This window comes from Puma concolor, chromosome A1 (genome assembly GCF_028749965.1).
Source record: "Puma concolor isolate L17-30 chromosome A1, mPumCon1.1.hap2, whole genome shotgun sequence".
In the NCBI taxonomy this organism is placed as follows: Eukaryota; Metazoa; Chordata; class Mammalia; order Carnivora; family Felidae; genus Puma; species Puma concolor.
Genome location: NC_141667.1, coordinates 87,751,313 through 87,773,307, shown reverse-complemented (window position 1 = coordinate 87,773,307; position 21,995 = coordinate 87,751,313). Strand labels below are relative to the sequence as shown.

The 21,995-nt window shown below is 34.5% G+C and overlaps 2 protein-coding genes across 3 annotated transcripts in view; one reads left to right on the top strand and one right to left on the bottom strand.

Moving 5' to 3' along the window:
* Positions 1 to 4,191: 4,191 nt before the first annotated feature.
* Positions 4,192 to 21,435, bottom strand: CETN3 (centrin 3). 2 transcript variants are annotated; one of them, XM_025924537.2, is made up of 5 exons: positions 21,297 to 21,435; positions 19,379 to 19,514; positions 17,499 to 17,613; positions 11,847 to 12,038; positions 4,192 to 4,601 (listed from the first exon to the last, which is right to left on the bottom strand). In XM_025924537.2, the coding sequence occupies exons 1-5, from the start codon at positions 21,311 to 21,313 to the stop codon at positions 4,558 to 4,560; spliced, it is 504 nt and encodes a 167-aa protein (XP_025780322.1). In that variant the 5' UTR covers positions 21,314 to 21,435; the 3' UTR covers positions 4,192 to 4,557. The 2 variants fall into 2 exon arrangements, with proteins under 2 accessions (XP_025780322.1, XP_086553061.1); XM_086696935.1 differs by lacking the exon at positions 4,192 to 4,601 and adding an exon at positions 9,044 to 9,129.
* Positions 21,321 to 21,995, top strand: part of POLR3G (RNA polymerase III subunit G) — a 106,506-nt gene continuing 105,831 nt past the window's right edge. Inside the window, exon 1 of the mRNA XM_086696892.1 lies at positions 21,321 to 21,437. The gene's annotated coding sequence lies outside the window, so the exon portion shown is untranslated. The remainder of the gene's footprint in view (positions 21,438 to 21,995) is intronic.

The window sequence follows — 21,995 nt, the reverse complement described above, 5'->3', positions numbered from 1 at the left end:
AGACCTAGAAGAGCTTTGCTTTAGAGTATCATGTCCAATCCATAAACCCTCCTCCTCTCCAGCTTGATGTCTCAAAGACCCTCCCACACATACTCTTACCAACCGAACTCCTAAACCCAAGCTTCCTTCCTTTCCCTAATAAGAATTTAAGAGTTCTTTCTTCATTCAAGCAATTCTCCCTCCCCCAATCTTTTCCACAAAGGCAAATTGGAAAAAAATGTTCTAAATTTTACTCTCAAATTGACAATGTTTTTAAAAACAAATTTTTTTTAATATTTATTTTTCAGGGAGAGAGAGAGACCGAGCACGCGTGGGAGAGGTGCAGAGAGAGAGGGAGGCAGACACCAAAGCAGTCTCCAGGCTCTGAGCTGTCAGCAAAGAGCCTGACACAGGGGGTCAAACCTATGAATCATGAGATCATGACCTGAGGTTGGACACTTAATGGAATAAGCCACCCAGGCGCCACTCTCAAAATGACAATGCTTTGAGTCTTCACTACTCAACATGTACTTTCTCAATAAGTATTTGCTTAATATTGTATTTTCGATTAATATGTTTCTTTCCCAAACATCTAGTTTTTCAATGCGCTGCCCTATAGCTATCAACTAAGATTATTAGCTTCTAGAGGTATGGCACCAAACACTAACTCCCAAGGAATAACACATAATAAAATGAATGCCATGCTAGATTAAGCATACATGTTTAATCAATGCTTTTGCTACTGAGCTTCTGAATTCCAGATTCTTTTAGTTTTATATTTTTTAAAGTGTGATCCTTTATACCTTGAGATACTCCATAAAAGTTACTGTAAGAAGAAAGTATAATCTAGTGGTTCTGAATAGACCTGGAGTCAGAAAAAGCTTAGGACCAAATTCTAATTCCAATTTCTGTTACCTGGAACAAATAACTTAAACCCTGTAAGCTTTTGGCTTTCTTGTGTGTAGAATAAAGTCAATCTAATAGTATCTATCCCAGAAGTTTATTAAGATTAAAATTTATAATATATGTACATACCTATGTGTGTCTGGAACACAGCAGCACTTAATGTTACTAAATTTTTAAAAAGACATTTCCTTTATAAAACTTAGCTACACAGCATACATACAATATTCATGTGAAAAAAAAATTTTTATGTCTATAGTTTCTTCTAAGTGTAAAGGAAAACACATAATCTTCTCTAAATTAACAATGGTAACTATCCTCAGAGATCAAGTATCCAGATCTCAGACTTTGCCTAAGCCAGTTTTGAACACCTTTTGTACCAAACATAAATGACAGTCTCCCTCAACCCCCTACACTAATAACCTAGTTCCAATGATAAAAAATATATACGGCCAATTGTGCTGGTTATTAAGCTATCTTTTCTCCATAGCTCCAAACCACAATTCTATACTTAACTACAAAATACAGGGGTTGGACCTCTGTAAACATTTCTCCTTTGCTAGCTGAATTTTTCTTGGTCTTCACTAGGGAGGACTAGAAGAGTGAAAAAGAAAGGCAGCAGGGGAAAGAATCCTGCTGTTTCCTGTTTGCTTATTGTTCCTATCCGCATGTCCAGGGCAAAAATTCATCATTCCAGTGGCAGCACTTGGTTCCAGCCTCCAGCTTCTTCTCATCATTACCCAATACTGACAATACCCTTTCCTCAAATGTCCCCAAGTCCCTGCTCTATAGAACCTTTCCTCCAAGCTTCTAGTTTCTGGCAATCTCAACCTCTATCTTCCATTCCCTCAGCTCGACATGGTACTTGCTTCCTATAGTTATCTATGTCAGTGTTCCCTTTCTGAGTTTTTTGTTCTCCAGTATCAAATTAACCTATTCCTCTTACTACACTATTAAAACATCTAGTTGTACTGTTCCTCCTGTCTGAAATCTGACAATGATATTATTCAGAGGGGTGGGGATAGGAGTTAAAAAAAAATTTTTTATCCTTTATTTTATATAACATCTTTATGCATTACTTATGTAATTTCTAAGTGATTTTTAAAAAATTCTTTTGCCTTCCTCACACTGGTGTTCAAAACATTGTAATCTTTTTCAAGAACACACCACTAGTAAATCCCCCAGAAAATTTATTTCCAGAGACTAGTATCAGAAAGATGGCTTTTGAAGTTGAAGCCATTAGCCACTCAACTGGATAATCTACTTATTGTGGTGTTTGCTGATGTAAGGCCATTAACACAGGGACATCAACTCAATTTTAAAGTCTTCCATTAGGAGTGCCTGAGGGGCTCAGTTGGTTAGGTGCCTGCCTCTTGATTTTGGCTCAGGTCATGATACCACCATTCATGAGTTCAAGTCCCACTTCGGGCTCTGGGTTCCATGCTGTGAGCATAGACTGCTTGGGATTCTCTCTCTGCCTTTCTCGTACTCACTGTCTCAAAATAAATAAACTTTAAAAAAAATGAAGTCTTCTATTAAAAGTACTGTATGGATTTTCTGCAACAAAGAATTCACTAAGCCTAGCACAGTACCCATCATTTATTAAGTGCATAACAAGTATGTTTATTTCCTCCACATCTCAAAAACTTACCACCACTCTAACCTAAGGGTTGCTAATAGGCACATACTTTAGAGAATAGGCTCATTAGCTTGTAACAAAGATGAAGGAAAAGACTTTAGCTGACAAATCCCAAACTATCAAGGCCAGAACAGCAATTAAGCAGGCAAGTTTAGCAAAAACAAATATTTTTATACATCACAAAATGCCATTTCATGAGAAATATGACAATAAATATGATAAATGAGATGAATATCTACCTCCACTTCCTTCTTTCTTAAAGCAAATTCACTCTTTTCTTTTTATTCCTACCTCTACTAGCCATTTTATTGGCCTTTCAACTCTATAGTTACTGTTAACAGTGAAAAAATTATCCACACCCTTCTGCAGGAGAAAACTTCCACAAACATGACGAACTAAGGTGGGCACTCTTCCCTCAACCCACAGTAAGAAGGGAAGAAACAAAACTGCTGGTATCCCAAAGAATAAGTATTTATATTAAGAATAAAGGAGTTATCTTAGTAAATGACAAAAAGTAGCTTGGATTATTTGTTCTAATAAAGTGGCAGAAGACAAGCAAGCCTAGATTTATTTTTATCTGTGTTTTACTCTTCACTTTTATTTTTTAATTTCCTGGAAATCAACATATTTTGTGATCAAGACATAGAAGGCAATTCATCAATAAGGGTGATAAAATTTTTTTTAATTTCAAAGAATATTTGTTGCCCTGGATATTGTTACTACTGTGAGCATTGATTTCATATTCAAAATTAAATTTTAATATGGTGAGCAATTATCTTACTTTCTAGTTAACCATTTGAAGTGTCACCACTGTTATATTATTCCGTACTGATTTGTTTGTTCAATTTCTAGTGGGTAACTCTTTATGGAATACTCTAGGAAGCTCACAATAGTTCAAGTGAATCAAATTATTACTGTACTTTAAATTTAAAGCAAGAAATGTAAAGAAAGGTCACTGAAATAGACAACTTTCTTCCAGAGAGTCCCTACCAGCAGGAACCAGATAATTAGTGAAGGATCAGAATGGGTACCAATTCCCTACAACCTATCTCCCATTACCACTTGTCTCCCCCCTAACATACATTTCTACAAAGCAGAAGAGCCCACCAATACCTGGAAAGTCTGTCTCTACTGTTTCCTGCTGAATCACAAAATGTTCCTTTATACAGGTAAAACATAATCTTAAATATTTCTGTGGCTTAGTTTTCTATTTTCATCATTGTGACGTTTAACTGAGTGATAATTATCTTAACAGATCACAATTCCAAAATTTAAATCTTTCATTTTGTCAAGAAATCAGACGATTCAAACTGTACTCAATTAGTTTAAGGAAATATCCAGATTCAACTGTCACAACTTATGTTAAGACACGAGAAGTGCTATCGAACGTAATACATGAGGATAAATGGGTCTATATGCACACTTTTTCCTTCCAAACTGCAAGACATGACTCTTAAAAAAGGAATTATGCGTGTATTGAGTCATCATCCTGTATTGAAATATAAAATGTCAAACCTGTAATGGAAAAATGTGCTATTCTGTTGCTATTTGTATTTCAATTTTTTTTCTGAAACTAGTAGTTCAAAGAGAAAAGATTTAAGAAACATACTATTAAGCGTTAACAGACACTCGGAATCAAAATAAAACAGAAAATTTACCATACTTTAAAGTACTACTAAAATAAAAACTTTATTAATGAAAGTCTGCATAATGTGTACATCAAAACAAAAGTGACTACTGATGCCGAATAAAAAACTTTCAGAGAATGTGTACCACGTGATTCAATTTTTTAAATTTTATATATATATATATATATAAAAGCTATATTATAAATACAAAGCTAAACTATTAGAGTGCTAACAATACTGCTCATACAAAGAAAATTAACAGTAGTAAAATATGAATACATAAGACACTTATTTTTGGTCCTTTTGGAAAAAGAGAACTAAGTTGGGTTTCTTTTTAACACGGCTCCAGCACAAAAATAGAAAATGAGATGTAACTGCAACATTCTTAGTGTTTATCCTTGTAATTCTTTAAATGTCACCCGTCATAATAGCAATGAACTCCTCTTGATTTACTGCAGTAAGAAAGAAAATATAAGTCAGAAATACAAATTTTTCACAGGACAATTGTACTATTTTATACTAAGTATTTTTAAATTTTGTATTATACAAAATTGTTAATAAATTAAGACATATTATTTTGCTTTTACTTCTTTGATAGGAAGTTGACCATGTTTATTAAGTAGAACCTCATGAATACAAAAATACATAATGTGATAAACAATATGAATATAATATTAATGACAGAAAAGACATTTAAGTTACAAAAAAGTCTATCATAATGACAACATTTACATACACTAGCAAATATAGTTTTAAAGCTTGAAATTTTAAATTTTTTAAATGGTTAAAGCCTCATTATAATCTTTATTCTATGAGTTCATTTAGCAATCCCTTCCTTCATAAACAAGTTTAAATCTATCATACATGTACATTAGAATTCTAAAGGAAGAAAATATAGAATTTTTTAAAAAGTCAAATTGTTGCTTGATTTTTTATATATTTAAAAGCCACTTAAAAAAATTTGAAAACATCTAGAGTAATAGTAATTTTAAAGGATACAAATTTAGTCTTAATTAGCTAGATAATACAGCAACTATAAAATATAGATGTAAATGCAGAAACCATCACTCATAAAGAGAAAATGTTACCAAAACTATAAATAAAATTCAGGAAGAACGTACAGTTTATAAAGCACCATATTTAAGAAGGCAACCTAGAAATAAATAGGTAATAATCTTATTAAATGTAATTTTTAAAACCAATATATACAAATATACACAATTACTAATAGAAATGTTCAGAAAAGAATGCTCCCTCTTTGTAAAACAGGTGATTTCATGGGGTCCAAAACTTAACACATACCTTAACAAAACACTGGTTATGAGTGATCATTTTGATAATAATAATAACAATGAGGAAAAGAAAGATCTGAATTCCAGTCATATCTCTGATACAGAACAGTTCTGTGTCTTAATTTTTTCATCTGAAAATACTGAACTACAAAATTATCTTTTTAGGTTGTTTCTACATGTAATATATGAAAACAATCCAATGACTCAAACATTTTTAATTGCCTAGTGAATGCCTACACCATCCTAAGAGTTGTGTAATATACCAAAACAGACACCAGGGTTCCTAATCTACAGTATCTTGAAATTTAAGTGAAGAAGATATTAGGTAATATAAAATTATTTTTAGTTTTCTTAGGAGTAACAATGGTATCATAATTTTGAAAAACAATATCCTTATTCTTAGCAGATGCATGCTAAAATGTGAGGGAGGTCAAGTTCAGGACGTATTTTTCAAATGATCCAGAAAAAAAATACACACTACGGACAATGCAAATACAGTAAAATGTTAATTGCTGAATCTAGGTAGAAGGGGTAGAAGGTATAAAGGTGCATACTGTACTAAACTAATATTTTTTCCCTCTATGTTTGAGAAAATTCATAATGAAAAGTTAGAAAAATATTAACCAATTAAAACATATTGAGGAGATGAAATATGTACATCAGGAATGAAAAAAATATACTGGTTCCAGTTTTAATAATCATGTAAGTCATGTTTCATACCAGAAACAGAGAACTGCTGTATAAGACAAAACATGATCTATTATTAAAATAATACACATATCTATGTTGAAAAAAATTCCATCAATGGGAAAAATCATTACTTCTGAGAAAAACTTAGGCAAGAATAATTCTTGATTTGGGCTCTAAAATAATATATAGGATTTGGTTTGACAGGAAGTGGAAAGAAAGCTAAGGTATGAGAATACCTTCAGCAACATAGTTAAAAAAAGAAAACAGTGCAAAAATAAGCTCTAAGAAGTTAAGAAGAATAAGTTGGCCAGAAGCTGGTAATGAACCATGAATCCATGCATTTCAATACTAAACATCTGCAAGACATTATGACACAGTAGAACACATAACCTGTAATATTTTCAATGATCTGACAAATTCTAGTAGTGATCTTTGACTTTCGTATAGCTTCATAACTTTCTCCATCAATCATATATCGAGTTTCTATACTAATAAATCTAGCACAATGCCCACCTTTAAATAGGCATCTGATAAAATATTTATTGAATCAAACAAATATAACACTTTTCTCCTACACTGCCTCTTTATTTTTCATGTTTATTTTTGAGAGAGAGAGAGAGAGCAAGCAAGCATGAGCAGGGAGGGACAGACAGAGAGGGAGTCACAGAAGTCGAAGCAGGCTACATACAGGCTCTGAGCTGTCAGCACAGAGCCCAACACAGGGCTTGAACTCACAAACCCCACAAACCGTGAGATCATGACCTGAGCAGAAGTCGGACACTCAACCGACTGAGCCACCCAGGCGCCCCTCCTACACTATCTCTTTAAACAAAATTTTCATAAATCAATCACTTCATTGGGTTAATCTTATTACAGGTATTTTAAATAAAGAATTTATTACCTAATAAAGATAAATTATCTACAAATTAAGTAGATGAAGTACCTTAGAGACTACCTGGCTTTAGAGGAAAATTTTAGCAAAATTTAGACAAATTTTAGCATCTGAAGTGACAGTTGAGTATTTTATTGAATATTGAGTATTGAATATTTTATATACTAAAATAGCATGTAATTTTTAAGACTCCATAAACATAGAAACCTAATTTTTTTTAGCATAAGAGGTAACACAGTGTTATGGATAAAAGCATAAATAGGTTATAAATCTCTCGGAGCGTTAGTTTCTTCATTTATAGATGCATCCATCTATCCTATGCATTAATGTAGATAATACTATATTTACTTCACAAAAGCCATTATGAAAATTAAGTGACATAATACAAAATGTAAATGCCAAGCACAGAATCTAACAAGTATTAACTACTAAATAAGTGTTAATACTTATCATAATTATTTAAAAGATGGTCCACTTTGGGTTTTTATTTTTTTTATTTTTTTTTTTATTTTTTTTCAACGTTTTATTTATTTTTGGGACAGAGAGAGACAGAGCATGAACGGGGGAGGGGCAGAGAGAGAGGGAGACACAGAATGAGAAACAGGCTCCAGGCTCCGAGCCATCAGCCCAGAGCCTGACGCGGGGCTCGAACTCACGGACCGCGAGATCGTGACCTGGCTGAAGTCGGACGCTTAACCGACTGCGCCACCCAGGCGCCCCATACTTTGGGTTTTTAAATGTTGATTTTTCCAAAAATATTTACTGTGTTTTACAGATCTTAGGAGTGATAATTGGGAAAGCATTCTTTCTGTATCATTAGCACAGCTCTATTTAGATCTTGCATTATATCTTCTTTTCCTTTAACTCCTTCACCATATTTATTATTCTAAATACACAATAAACATTTCATTTTCACTGCTCCTAAATACTAAAGTATGAAAAATTCATAAAGACAGAAGAATTACCAGAGTCTACAAAAAAAGACAGCAAGTATTATGATCTTTACTAATTTAATATATACAAAGAAAACAGGTTATATTTAAACAAAACTGCAGCCAAAAGAATCCAAATTAATCAAATTAACAAGTTTTTCTAAAATGCCACTCATACTTTTTCCAAAATAGGCAGGTTTTCGTACAGCTACAGAGACCCATGTAAGTTAAGGCAATATCCCAAAGCCAGACTAAAAATGGATTACAGTTCATTGTTTCTGAATATGAAAATGTCTTTCAACAATGATTTCCTGGACTTGCCACAATAATAGTTAAACTTAGTACATCTTGCTTGAGAAACAGATAATATAAAATAGCTACTATGAATTCTGAAAAAGTGTATTTATCAATTACAAGAGCATTTATAGATATAAATAAAAAACAGTAGTATATGTATGCATGTGCAAGACTATTATACATATGGTCAAAGACAATATTTGATGCATACACCTAGACCCCATGTAATACTTCAGAAGTCCCTCACCCCCCAGAAATTCAAATCCCAGACTGGATACTAGATTAGATGAATTTAATATGTTAAGAACACCTTCCTCCACTTGCATAAAAAACAAATCTTAACAATAAAAGATTATGTACCACTGTATTATATTTGTAACCAATCTCTTAGAAAAAAAAAGAAAAAATGTTACTTGCCTGTTAGTCATTCAAACAAATGACAGTAGGATGCCCAAGCAACAGTTATACAGTGACTTAAAGTTAGAATTGAGAACCAAAGTAATGTTTTAAGTAAGTATGCACTAAAATCTTCAAGCAATGCAGCTTGAACTCTTGAGTTTCAAAAGCAACAAACAGAGCGGACTAACAAGACATGCAAGAAATGGGACACATTTTCTATGCAAAGTTTCGCATTGTTTAAATTTAAGAGGCAGCTTCATAATTAATATTTTCCTCTAATGTCAAATTAAGCCAATACCAAAACCTAATTTGCATGTGCGTAACACAGGAAAAGAAAATAACTCTAATCTTTTCACACAGGTAGTAGCCGTTACTGACGATTTATGAAATAGACATACCAAGATTTTCTATGCTACGTAAGATAGTACCCTTATAAAACAGAGCTGCTTTGAAATTAGTTTAGGGTAACAGCCAACAGCTTGGTAAGACACAAAAATTTTTTAAATATGAAGGCAGTGGATACTATCTTTGTTTTAAAAACCATCTTTGTTTTAAAACATAAACAGGGGCACTTGGGTGGCTGAGTCCGTTAAGCATCCAACTTCGGCTCAGGTCATGATCTCACGGTTCCTGAGTTTGAGCCCCATGTTGGGCTCTATGCTGACAGTTCATAGCCTGGGGCCTGCTTTAGATTCTGGGTCTCCCTCTCTCTCTGTCCCTCCCCCACCCCTCTCTCTCTCTCTCTCTCAAAAATAAACATTGAAAAATAGTTAGACTCTTAAATACAGAGAACTGAGGGTTACTGAGTGGTTGGGGGAGAGGGGAAAATGGGTGATGGGCACTGAGGACACTTGTTGGGATGTGCACTGGGTGTTGTGTGTAAGCAATGAGCCATGGGAATCTACCCCGAAAACCAAGAGCACACTGTGCACGCTGTATGATAGCCAATTTGACAATAAATTATATTTTAAATAAATACATAAATAAATAAAAATCTATCAATACCCTTCAAAGAACTAGTATTAAAAAAAAAGTTTTGGGGCGCCTGGGTGGCGCAGTCGGTTAAGCGGCCGACTTCAGCCAGGTCACGATCTCGCGGTCCGTGAGTTCGAGCCCCGCGTCGGGCTCTGGGCTGATGGCTCAGAGCCTGGAGCCTGTTTCCGATTCTGTGTCTCCCTCTCTCTCTGACCCTCCCCTGTTCATGCTCTGTCTCTCTCTGTCCCCAAAAAATAAATAAACGTTGAAAAAAAAATTAAAAAAAAAAAAAAAAAAAAAAGTTTTATATTCCTCGAATAATATTTACATAAATATGAGAAAGTATAATACACAACTCTAAAGTACAATCTACAAACCTGAACTTATAGCTACTGTCTTACCTCCTTATTAAAGCATGATAGTATTGCCAAAGTAAAGTGTGTATTATGTACATATTTATGTATGTATGTATAGGTGATACTCTATCAACATGTATCTACTGTAATACACACTCCTGGGTCAGGGCTTTAAATCAACCAACGTCAGAGCACTCACTGTGTTCAAGAAAATGCAGGAGAATATAAAGATGAGTAAAGATACAAAAAAAGGCAAACAAGTTTCCATTTAGTAATAGGCACCTTCAAATATCTTCCTTTAAATACTTACAACCACCTGGAAGGTATTACCATTCTCACTTTAATAAATGGGAAACCACGACTCAGAAAACACTGAAAACTTGCACATTACAGAGCAACTATGTAAGTGGCAGAGATTCAATTCAAATCCAGATCTGTAGGTTTCCAAAGCCTCAGGCCTTTCACCCTATAGGATTCCATACTGCTCTTAAGGAACTTACAATATATTGGAGAGTTACACATGTAAATAACTAACAGAAGGCATTGTACAGAACTGTCAAAATACCGTGTTCCTCTAAATGCTATGGACCCTCAATGGCAGTCTCCATAACTCATACAGAGACCACCAGAGGAGGCTTCAGAAAATGGAACTTTAAAATGAATCAGAGAGAAAGACTAACATTTTAGCAGACAGAAACTGGCAATTAGAATATTCTAGGATTAAGGAATGGCATGGCATAAAAAAGTGTTTTCAGGGTAGAATATATTTGGTCAAGGCATGTATGTATGGGAGGTGAAAGTTAAAGCAGGACACTGAAGAGCTCAGTAGGAAATAAAACTGGATAGTTAGGGCAGAATCTATCTTAAAGAGCTTTGAAATTTACTCTGTAGGTAGTGAAGAATCATTCGGTGTTTGAAGAGAGGAATGACATCATCAAACCTGTATTTTAAGAAAAGAATGTTATCAAGAAACTAAATTAGAGGGTAGAGGCTCATAGGCATAGAGGGCAAGTAGGAGGGTAAAGGGACTGTAGAGTCAGTGAGGGCAAAAACCACATCTGCCTTCCTCATTGTGTAGCAGCACCAGATTGCACATAAGGCACCATATCCAGCAGGCATTCAAGGAAATAATGAATGGGGCTATAATAACATTCCTACAAAGAAATTAGGGCCAGAACTAGGGCAGCAGCAGTAAACAAAGACATAAAACAGTTTCAAAACATTTAAAGAGTAGAAACAATAGAACTTAGTTACAGTTTAGAAGAGCATGTAGGTTAAGGAAGAAGTCATTAAAGGCTGATGTTTTACGGGTGCCTGGGTGGCTTAGTGGGTTAAGTGTCTGACTCTTGATTTCAGCACCAATGATAATCTCATGGTTTGTGGGACAGAGCCCCGTGAGGGTTCTGTGCTGACAGCGCAGACCCTGCTTGGGATTCTCTCTTCCTCTCTCTCTGCCCCTCCCGACTTTCACACACATGAACACAGTCACTCACTCTCTCTCTAAAAAAATAAACACTTTTTAAAAAGTGGACATTTTTTACCAAGTAGCTGAAATTTTGGTGATGTTCAAGAAGGATTTTGGTGATCCTCAAGGAAAGATTTTGGTGATGCTCAAAAAGTAAAGTACCTTCCTGAAGTGTGGAACTTGATATTACAACCAGTTTATTTGGTTTTAAAGGTCTGCTTCATTCTAAATTGAATTATGTGAAATGTTTATGCAAAAACCCCACTATAGGGTGAACAACAATTATACCAAATAGAGATACTTTGCAATGAGTCTTGAAAATCATTTGATTTTAGAAAAATTTACTATATGCATATATCAATAATAATACCTAGAATATGTGTTTTACTCAAAACTTACTTTCTCCATCACCATCTTTATCAAATTCTTCTATCATAGCCCGAAGTTCTTCATCACTCATGTTTTCACCCAGTTCTCTGGCAACACGTCGCAAATTTCTCAAGCTTATTTTACCTGAATCATCATCATCAAATAGTTTAAATGCCTTTAATATTTCTTCATGTGGATCTCTTTCCAATATCCAGTCTGTCACTACAGTTAAAAAGAAATTTAAAAAAAAAATTTAAAACACTTAATAATCACAAATGCATTCATGAAATCAAAAAGTACTAGATGACAATTAAAGTCGTGAATCTTTCAACATTTAGTTTGATAATAAAATGCCAAATCAGAGCCCGAAAACCCAAAAGGTAAAACTCAAATTATAAAAATCAAATCTGGGTTTTAAAATTTAATCTTTATGTTATCAACAATTCATCCTATTATAAGAGTAAGCAAAACTATCACACAAAGAGGCAAAATAAAAAGGACTACATACCATATTTATTTAAGGTCTACCATTATCAAGAATTGTACTAGGCTCCACTAACACCAAACAAAAAAGTCTACGAGTTTGTAACTTAGCTATAGAGATGGTATATCAACAAAACAATTAAAGCTACTTAGATAAAAGCTGTCTGATGGCTGAACTTAAGCACATTATGGTTCCTTAAATTTAACCCTGTAATAAAGACCAAAAATTCCTGACAAATTCACTGCCATCATTGACAGAGATACAATTTCAGACAGACGAAAATTCTGATAGCTTCATGATTTGAGGAAACTCTTGGTTTTCAAAAATATGAAAAGTAGTTACTGAATACGACTGTAGCAAGAACCACCTCTCCCCCTCTGCCCCCAAAAAAAGAAAGTCTGGAAAGATCTCTCTAAAATCATGCCCATTTTGTTCACCAAGATAATAACTCTCAAAAAACTACAATTAAAAGTGAGGAATATCAGACTTCAACAGCAATAATATATTCTAATAGATTAAAGGTAGTAATATAGAATAATGTAGTAAACTTAAACACTATTTTTAATATTCACAGTCATTAATCAATAGCCACAACAATAAAAATTACAGTAACAATCTGTGGTATAAAATTTTTTCAGTTACTAGATAAAAATCTGAAAATATCTAAGTAAACATCTCTGAAGTAATTCTACAAGCTAGTCTACTACTATAATAAAAATTATTTATGACTTTCATCATGCCATTAAAAATAATTCAGTTCTAGTAAGGTTGACAGAATCATTAAAAACTTGCAAATGCTTATAGATGGAAAGTTTAATGCACTCAAAAGGAAAAATACAATTCAAGCCCACAAAAAATTATTGTTGTTTTGCTGTACTATCACTGTATTTGGTTAAGTAAGCTTTAGAGTAAGTACCTATTTAAGCTAACGTTAAATCATCTACATATACATTTAATAGTTTTCTATTACCCGTTAATTGTATCCAAAAAGTGTTTCAAGTAACTAATTGAAGTATATTACTATAAGTATGCAAATCACCCAAGCTCATAAATATTCAGTCAAAAAGGAGTTGGCATATACACAGCCATAACACCAAAATAAAATACCATGCTTAACTCTATGGCACATACTCAACTTATTTTGAATTTAGTCCCAACAAAAAAGCAGGACAAGGAAAAAAAAAAGTGTTAAGAAATTTTCTTCACCAATTAAATAATTTACATGACAGGTGAACCAAAAAAGCAGCTTGCTGAAAGTATTAATGTACTTAAAGAAGCAACAGGGTGATGTGGGGAACAGATGGGGCTCCAAGATGTATAAATTCTTATCCCACTAGTGCTTTAATTGTGTTAGTTACTTCAGACTTATGTGTATATATAATCTTTTATCAATACTTTGCCTTAGAATACAACTTTTCTCAGGAATTATAAATACCCATAATTCTGGACAGCTAAAACATGGTATCTTTATGGTGACTCTCCTCCATGCCTTCATGCTCTTCCTATTCTACAAAGTAGAATTGTAAGAAATACATTTTTTTCCCAAAGAAAATAAATCAACTAATATACACTTAGGTGACTTCAATCTAATTCACAAATTGCTGTCCATGTAACTTTATTTTCAAATTATACTACCATAAATATACTTCCTAAAAATAGTTAGACCTTACACATTATAAAAATCACTTAAGAACATAGCACATTAGAAAACATCACATTAAAAGTTAAAAAATCATTAAAGGTGCTGCTAGAAATACAGCTTCAACTATATTTCTCACTGCCTTTTGGGGGTTTCTATCCAAAAATACAAGTTATTTTACACTCAACATTTCAGAATTCAAATTCCTCCCACTATCACCAAGATAGGTGGTTGTTTTGATGCCGGATCTCAAAAAAGATAACAGCATCATTAACAAATAATCTCTCATATTTGAAGTCTGAACATTTTTTAAGCTGATTAACCTAATCAGCGATTTATTACTACAGTGCTAAGGATACTACCCTTTTTACCCTTAAATGGGCCTCTCTCTTCATTCTCACCACCCTCAGCATAAAAAGTCTATTATTTTCTGTCTTCAGTCTCTCTACCCTTCAACCCATCTTTAATACTCTCAACAGAGTTACCTTTCTAAAATATACCTTCTCTTCCACAGAAATTGACAATGATCATCTGCTGACTAAAGTCCAAGCTCTATATGTGATGCAAGACTACCTATTTGGCCCAATACTATCTTCCACTTCAAACGTACTATACTTCCAGTACCACTCTGTTCTTGCTGTTTTCTCTGCCTCCAATGTCTTTCTCTACTGCATCCCACAATCTTCTCCTTAGGATGAAATCCTATTCACATTCCCAAAGGCCTAAATTAAAAATCCCCTCTGCAAGGTCTTCTTCAATTGTTCCAGGCCAGGAATTGACAATTCTTTTTGTTGTCAAAAAACAGACAGTAAATATTTTAGCCTTTGTGGGGGCATAAGGTCTCTGTCTAAACTACTTTCTCTGCCAACTCCTGCTTTAAACAAAATTATAATTTACCACAGAACACCACAGCTTATTATTACTTACATTTAAATGGTAAGCTCCTTGAAAGACCCTCTTGGTAACTTCTAATTAATTCCCCTCCCTCAACCCAACACAGTACTTAATGCCAAAAAAATCAGCAAATATTTGTTAAATAAGCAAAGCAAAATGGTAATACAATACTCTATTCTAAAGAGGCAATGGAATGTGCCCAAAGATTCTGGTTACGTGTCAGACTTCATCCAGAAATATCTGTGGAACAGTATCCTTCACTAGTAATAGATGATACATAAAACTAAGACTCAAATGTTCTGATTTGGAGTTATCTGTCCCAAAGTATAAAACATACTTTCATCTGTGGTCAGTTATTATTGAAAAATAATCCACAAATGGAGAGAATACAGAGCTCTTGACTTCAATTTCTAAACAGTAATAAATTTTTATTTGACTGATGGTATTTTCAAGCAGGTCAAAAGTTTAATCTTTGAAAGTCAGAGAGAAGTTTACCCATGGCCATTAATTCTGGAAGAAACCCAGTAATCATGCTCTCTTTTTTTTTTTTTTAAGTTAATTTATTTATTTTGAGACAGAAGGAGGGAGACAGAGAGAGAGGGGGGAAGAGTAGAGAGAGGGAGAGACAAAGAATCCCAAGGAGGCTCCACATGTCAGTGCAGAGCCAGAGGCGGGGCTCTAACTCATGGACCTGTGAGATCATGACCTGAGCCGAAACCAAGAGTCAGAGGCCTAACCTACTGAGCCACCCTCATACCCTGTTATTAACACAGAAAAGATGGACGGTCAGGAAAAGGTGAATATGGCATGGGACTTTGGCTTCAACTGCTAATAAGATCACAAATTTAAAACTGTATTTACTTAAGATGACATGTGCTACATAAAATTATTAATGACAATGATATAATGCTTTAAATAGCCTGCAACTATGAAAACAGGGTAATCAGAAAAATATAAATACATGGAATACAATACTTTTTATGTTCCAGTGATGCATGTACAATTATCACGAGGCACTAAAACACAATAAAACAAAGACAATTTTTAAAGTAATACTAACAAATACTTAATAGTACTTACTGTAGCTAGGCCCCTTGCTAAGCACTTTACTTATTAACTTATTTATTCCTCACAACCCACAAGATAGCCCCAATTTATAGTTGAGACACAGAGAAGTAAAATGACCAAATTATACAGCTAGTAAGTGGCAAAACCAAGATGTGAACCCAAGCAATCTGGTTTCAAACTGTCCATGCCAAACCACTACATTGTATCTAATGTGCCTGAATTGTAGCTCTTTCCTAATGGTATCATTGTCACTATATCCTAACACCTGTCTATAAATAATCTAAGTTGGAACTTGGACTAAGATCATGAACTATACAAGAGCTTCAATACTGAAAGACTGAAAGAATAAAGATGGCTCTCCTCCTCTCAATAAATCTACCAATTAGAAAAAACAAAACAAAACAAAACCAAAAAACCACACGCAATATGCTTCCCAAAGGGACAACCTGCTTCTCTAAACAGTTATTTCTCAGTGTATAAACTGAAGTTCTTCTGTGTTGTGCTTTCTTTCTCTTTTAAGCTCATCCTTTAACTTCTCTCTTCACTTTCATTTTGAGTTTTCAGATTAAAAAAATAAAAACAATGATTTATGAAAGGACTCTATCTTTTCCATATGTACTAACTGCCATTTTTTTTGCTTTGTGTATTGCTTCTTGCTGGATATTTACACAAAAAGTTTGTGTGTATGTGTAACTGCATTTGTTCCTAAATTTTTTACATCTCTAAAAACATATGAAATGTATATATCATGACCCATATAAAGTGGTTATCAATGGTTTAGAAAATTTATTTAATAAAAACCTGAATATACATACATTCTACGTATAATATTCTACATAATGTATTTAAATTATAATAACAAAGTCCTTGCCTTCCAGAATCTTCTATACGAAAAAGCCTGATATATGCTGTAAATAATTCACGAAAATCAACTGTATAAAATTCAATCATATTAAGCTCATGACACATTATGCTTAGTTGGTTGTTCTACAATGATTTTTCCTGCTAAAGTCTGTCAAATGCCTCCTTTACCACAATCTTCTCTCCACTTGCAACTTTAAACAGATGACTTTATTCACCAAGATCAAGTCGCTCAGAGTATGTAGACCTTCATAAGCTTTGTCAACCTGAAGGCATGCCCTTCGTCTAGAGCCAAAGATAACAAATGCTACAGGTTTTCTCTTCTCCCACTCTGCCAACAAAAATCACACACCAGAATGGTCTTAGGAAATATTTTCCATACAAAAGGATACCAAATTTTCTGTTTTACTCTAAGAAAATAATGTTTTGATCATCCTTTATCATATAATATAAACACATATTACTTAGAAAAACATCCTCCCACAAAAAGCTACACAATAGTTCCTTAGAATCTTCAGAACTAAAGACAAAATGATAAATTCCACAGGGAAGCTGTAAATCTTATATTTTCTTTGAAATTAAGTAAAAAGAGTGTCTCCCGGCCCCCATATGAGATCCACATTATACCACAATGTTCTATAACAAAATTCCATAACCCAGAGAATTAAAAAAATACTAATATTAACCAGATAATTTCCTAACAAGTGCTAATTACAAAGACTATTAAAATACACACCAACTTCATTAAAATCTTCAAAGGTGATTTTCCCTGTGGCTTCTCTGTCATAATCTTTAAGAATCTTCAGTACGTCAGCTTTTTTTACATCAAACCCCAAGGCTCTCATTGCCACCTTTTGGATTAAAAGGGAAAAGCAAATTATCAAGCACTCTTTCAAAAGAAGTGACTTCTAATTCTTAAGTTTTCAGAACTTAAGAGAGGTAAACACATTAATGAAACATTTAATTCTGTTGCATGTTTTATATCTCTAAAAAAACAAAGTGATAGTTTTTCTTCACTACTGAAATTAAATGGCAATTTTTTTCATTTATATATCTTTTATAGGACATACCAATCAAGTGTTTATAAAATACACTATGCAATAGGCTGACGTAGTGTACAGATCATTTTACTTATTTTTTAAATGTTTATCTTGAGAGAGAGAATCCCAAGCAGGCTCCACACTGTCAGCACAGAGCATGATGTGGGGCTCAATCTCAGGAATTATGAGATTATGACCTAAGCTAAAATCAAGAGTCAGGCGCTTAAGTGACTTGAGCCACCTAGGCACCCAGTATACAGATCATTTTAACAAGTTATTTGCTCTCAAATGATTAACAACCAAAATGCAAAAAAAAGGCATAGCATAAATATTAAAAATTTATACAACAGAAGAGATAAAAGAATGAAAATAAGAGTTACCATAAGAATCTACACGATTAGTTGTTAAGTAAGTAGTTCAGGTCCCTGAGTTTAAAGAAAAGATCCAAGATCCTGTTACTGTTAACAAGAAGAGAGACATGACACTGACTAAAGAAGTCTTACTTGGAGAGATTCCATTTGTTCCCTGATGTATGGATGAAATAAAGTAGAAGGGCAATAAGAAAAGGATGACTGGTATTAAAACAGATACCATAAAAAAGAGGTTTGAGGACAGTGAAGAGAGCAGTTTATCTTACCTGAACAGGAAGAGCTCAGGTGGAAGCAAGTGGTTAGCAAATGAGAAAAGGAGCTAGTAGTAAAAGTGTGGAGGGCATTCAATAAAAATTAAAGGAATGTGAACTTTATGCAGTTTATAACGAGGAGCCACTAGTTTTATGAACAATGAACAAAATGAGGAAAGAATTTTAGAAAGATGAACCTAATGGTACTATACAGAGTTAACTAGAAGCTCTAGGTATGAAATAAGATCCCAAACCAAAATAATAACAACGGCAACAAATGGAACAGACATTATAAAGCAAGAATGGATCAAAGCTGGGTAAGTAAAAAAATAAATAAATAAAATAAAAAAAGAACTAAAGAGCTATTAAAATGTTGCCTTTCTCATTGTGCTAAGTGTGAGATCTGTACTACCCTAAACACCAATTTTCCCTTGCATCTTTAGAAATAATTCTAGGCCCTAAAATTAACATTTTTCCCCATTAGCATCGTATCAACATCAGACATCATTTATGTTGTCTGCACCAGAGAAAGTACATAAAGAATATACTACTACCATGTTCAAATTAAAAGAGAAATAATACTCTCACAATGTGAAAAAAGAATGAGTCACCAAAAACCAAACAAACAAAAAACAGTGGGAAGAAGAATACAGTAAACACTGTTTAAATCTTATAGTTTGAAATCTTTTAATTATGTGAATGAAAAATAAGGCCTTACATAGAAATTTATTTTTATATTTAAAACACTATTCATTTTACAATATGAAAAGGAATTTCTAAAAAGATGTTAGGAGTATTATTCAATTTTCTTATAGCATTTAACTGTGAACATTTAAAACGGTTTCATATTTCCAAAACCAGTCAGTTAAAATACTTTAGAAATGTATTTTAACCAATTATCAAAAATGAACATCATTTTAACAGAAAAATATATATTTTACATTACACTATTACCTTTAATTCATGATAATCTATTGCTTCATCCTTGTCTGTGTCAAATAGTTCAAAAGCATCTTTAATTTCTTGTTTCTGTTCTTCAGAGAGTTCTCTTCTTTTTTTCCTCTTTGTTTTGTCTACCACAAGCTCATTTCTACGAAATGAAAAGAAACAAAGTCTTTTTAGCCTACTTTAATTCTATTCTCCTATGCACCTAGATGATTAAAATGCAACAAAAAAATTAACCGATTGAATAATTTTTTAAATTTCTAAAAAGGAAGTTATGTGGGAGAATCAGAAATCTTCCGTACATGAGCCTTGCTCATTCCATAGTCTAAGCTGCTATAAATTTGCACTTTCCAAAAGTGAAAAGTATTACAAGTTATTCAAAGAAATGAAGACCTAACTTTCTTTCCTTCTAGCTTTGTGTTTATTCTCACTGATATTACAGAGGAAAAAATCAGAACTTGAATAAAAAACATTGTTTTTATGACAAAAAATCGCCAATAAAAGAACAAAGCATTCATTATTTACATTGCTCTAAACATAGTGTTAAAAAATCAAAGGAAAATTCCTAACTGATGATCGTTATGTATTTGGTTTACTTCTGATATCACTTATAAGTTACCTAAATTTCTACCCAAAAAAGTTTAAAATTCAAAAATTAACTTACAAAGTATTTTAGCGTGGTAGGTTACAAGTGATTTAGATTACATGTAAGTTTGGCACTTTATTTATAATTTCTTTCATTGATATGTCTAAACAAACCATGAAAACGCCAAAAAAAAAAAAAAAAAAGAGTATTTGTGCTAATTTTCTACAATAAAGTGAAGAGTCTATGGTTTTGTAAATCTCACTTGTAAATTTAGATTTAGTTTCTCATAAACTCTGGCAACTTTTTTAAAGGAAATTTTATTTTAAAAGCCAGAAATGTCCTCCTTAAGAGATACTGATCTTAGCGTTCCAAAATTTCAAATGCCGCTGCAACATCTGCATAAAAACAAGTTTTGAAACCCAACAAACTCATAAAACTTTAAAATGTAAAACTCGGGTTGATTTCAGTAAAACACGTTATCTATTTGCCTGTATTTTGTTCTCTAAAATCTACAACAAAGGCAAGAGAGAATTAGAAAGTGACCGAAGACGTACAATAAATAAAGCTGAGGAAAATCGGTTTATACCAGCTCGAACATTTCCCGGGGTCATTTTCTCTGAAAGGCCAAGTCCACAACAGACCTACAACTGACCCCACGCAAGGCTCCCACAGGAATCTCCTAGCCAAAGGCGGCACCAGTTTAGAGAGGCGTATCTAGCTATTTTTAAGGTATTGACGTCTACATGGGGCTGGGGGCAACAGACAGGGGGTTAGAGGTCGCAAGTGAAGGAAAGGTAAAGAAACTAAAAAATTTGAAAAATCTTAAGAGATTACCAATTAAAGTCATTAAAATGGGTCTCCGGTTATACCTTAATATAGGGCCCTAGCAGAAGAGCAGTGGGGGGTTAATGTTATTCCCAAATTTTATAGTTAAATATGATGACGGCACTGCAGCTGAGGTGGGGCCGTAGACCAGGAAGGAGGAGCTGAACGAAGGGATGCTCCATGGCCTGATTTCTCGCAGAAAAACCGCGAGAAGAAACATCGCGATATTTCACTCCCTCCTCACAACGAAAACAGCCCATCTTTTTGGTGGTGCAAAGCCCAACGCACTGATAGACGTGTCTACCTCAGCAGAAATGCACGGGGCTCATCACCTGCGACACACCACGGCCCCCAGAGTGAGGGGTCCGGGCCCGGGAACGCTGGCCGAGACTCCTCTCCCTCGTCCCAAACTGCATCCCCTTCCTCGCCTCGGCCCCAACTGCCTCCCTTCCACACACACCCGCCCTGGGGCCCGCTGCGAGGTGTGGAGAGCTTTGCGGCCTCCTCATTACCGACCTCAGAGCTAAACTCATTTTCTCTTCGGACAGAGACGTTCCTCTCAAGAACGACCTTAACGCCCTACCCAAGGCAGCACGACTTCCACGAGCCGTTCAACAGACACCAACGACCTCAGCGGCCTCAAGGACCTCCCACAAGGTAGACACTTCTGAGCCGGATTGGTTGACATTGCTAATGTCCTGCCCTTTGAGGCGGAAGCGTCATTCGTCCTCTTCTCTCATTGGGTGTAACTCGCGTCAATCAAAGAAACCTCTCCTCCCTCTTGGTCTCTTGCCCCTCCTCCCGCCCTTTAGATTGGCCTGTTGCGGTTTCCCCAAATCCTTTGCGGAGCGAGGGTCTGGATATTTGCGTGCTAGAGGGAGGTTGGTAGCTGGACCTCGCCTCACGCAAGGAGGCCTGTAATCTGTGCCTCTTGTCCGGAGACAAGACGGACAGCTCCGAGGGAAAGGAAGGAAGGGAGAAGAGGCACGCTGTGGGCTATCCTCAGTCTAGAAGGAGGGAGTAGCCGGGGAATGAGGTCTGCCAAATTTGGCTTCGCCATGTTCTAAAACTTTGGGTGGGGGTTCTAAAACACAGGCTTAAACATCCTTTTCTCCCATTCTGATTTTAGTAGGTATGAATCTGCATTCTTTTATCCTTACAAACTGGCCAAGTGATTCTAAATCAGTTGCTATGGGTTATTTTTGTGTAATCATT

Excerpts from the sequence above, each read along its gene's own strand:
- CETN3 (XM_086696935.1), bottom strand. Across the intron at positions 12,039-17,498 it reads TGAAGATTTTAATGAAGTTG|TGACAGACTGGATATTGGAA; the intron begins GTGTGTATTTTA and ends TTTTAACTGTAG. Across the intron at positions 9,130-11,846 it reads TAAAGATGGTGATGGAGAAA|CTGTTGGCTGTTACCCTAAA; the intron begins GTAAGTTTTGAG and ends TGTCTTACCAAG.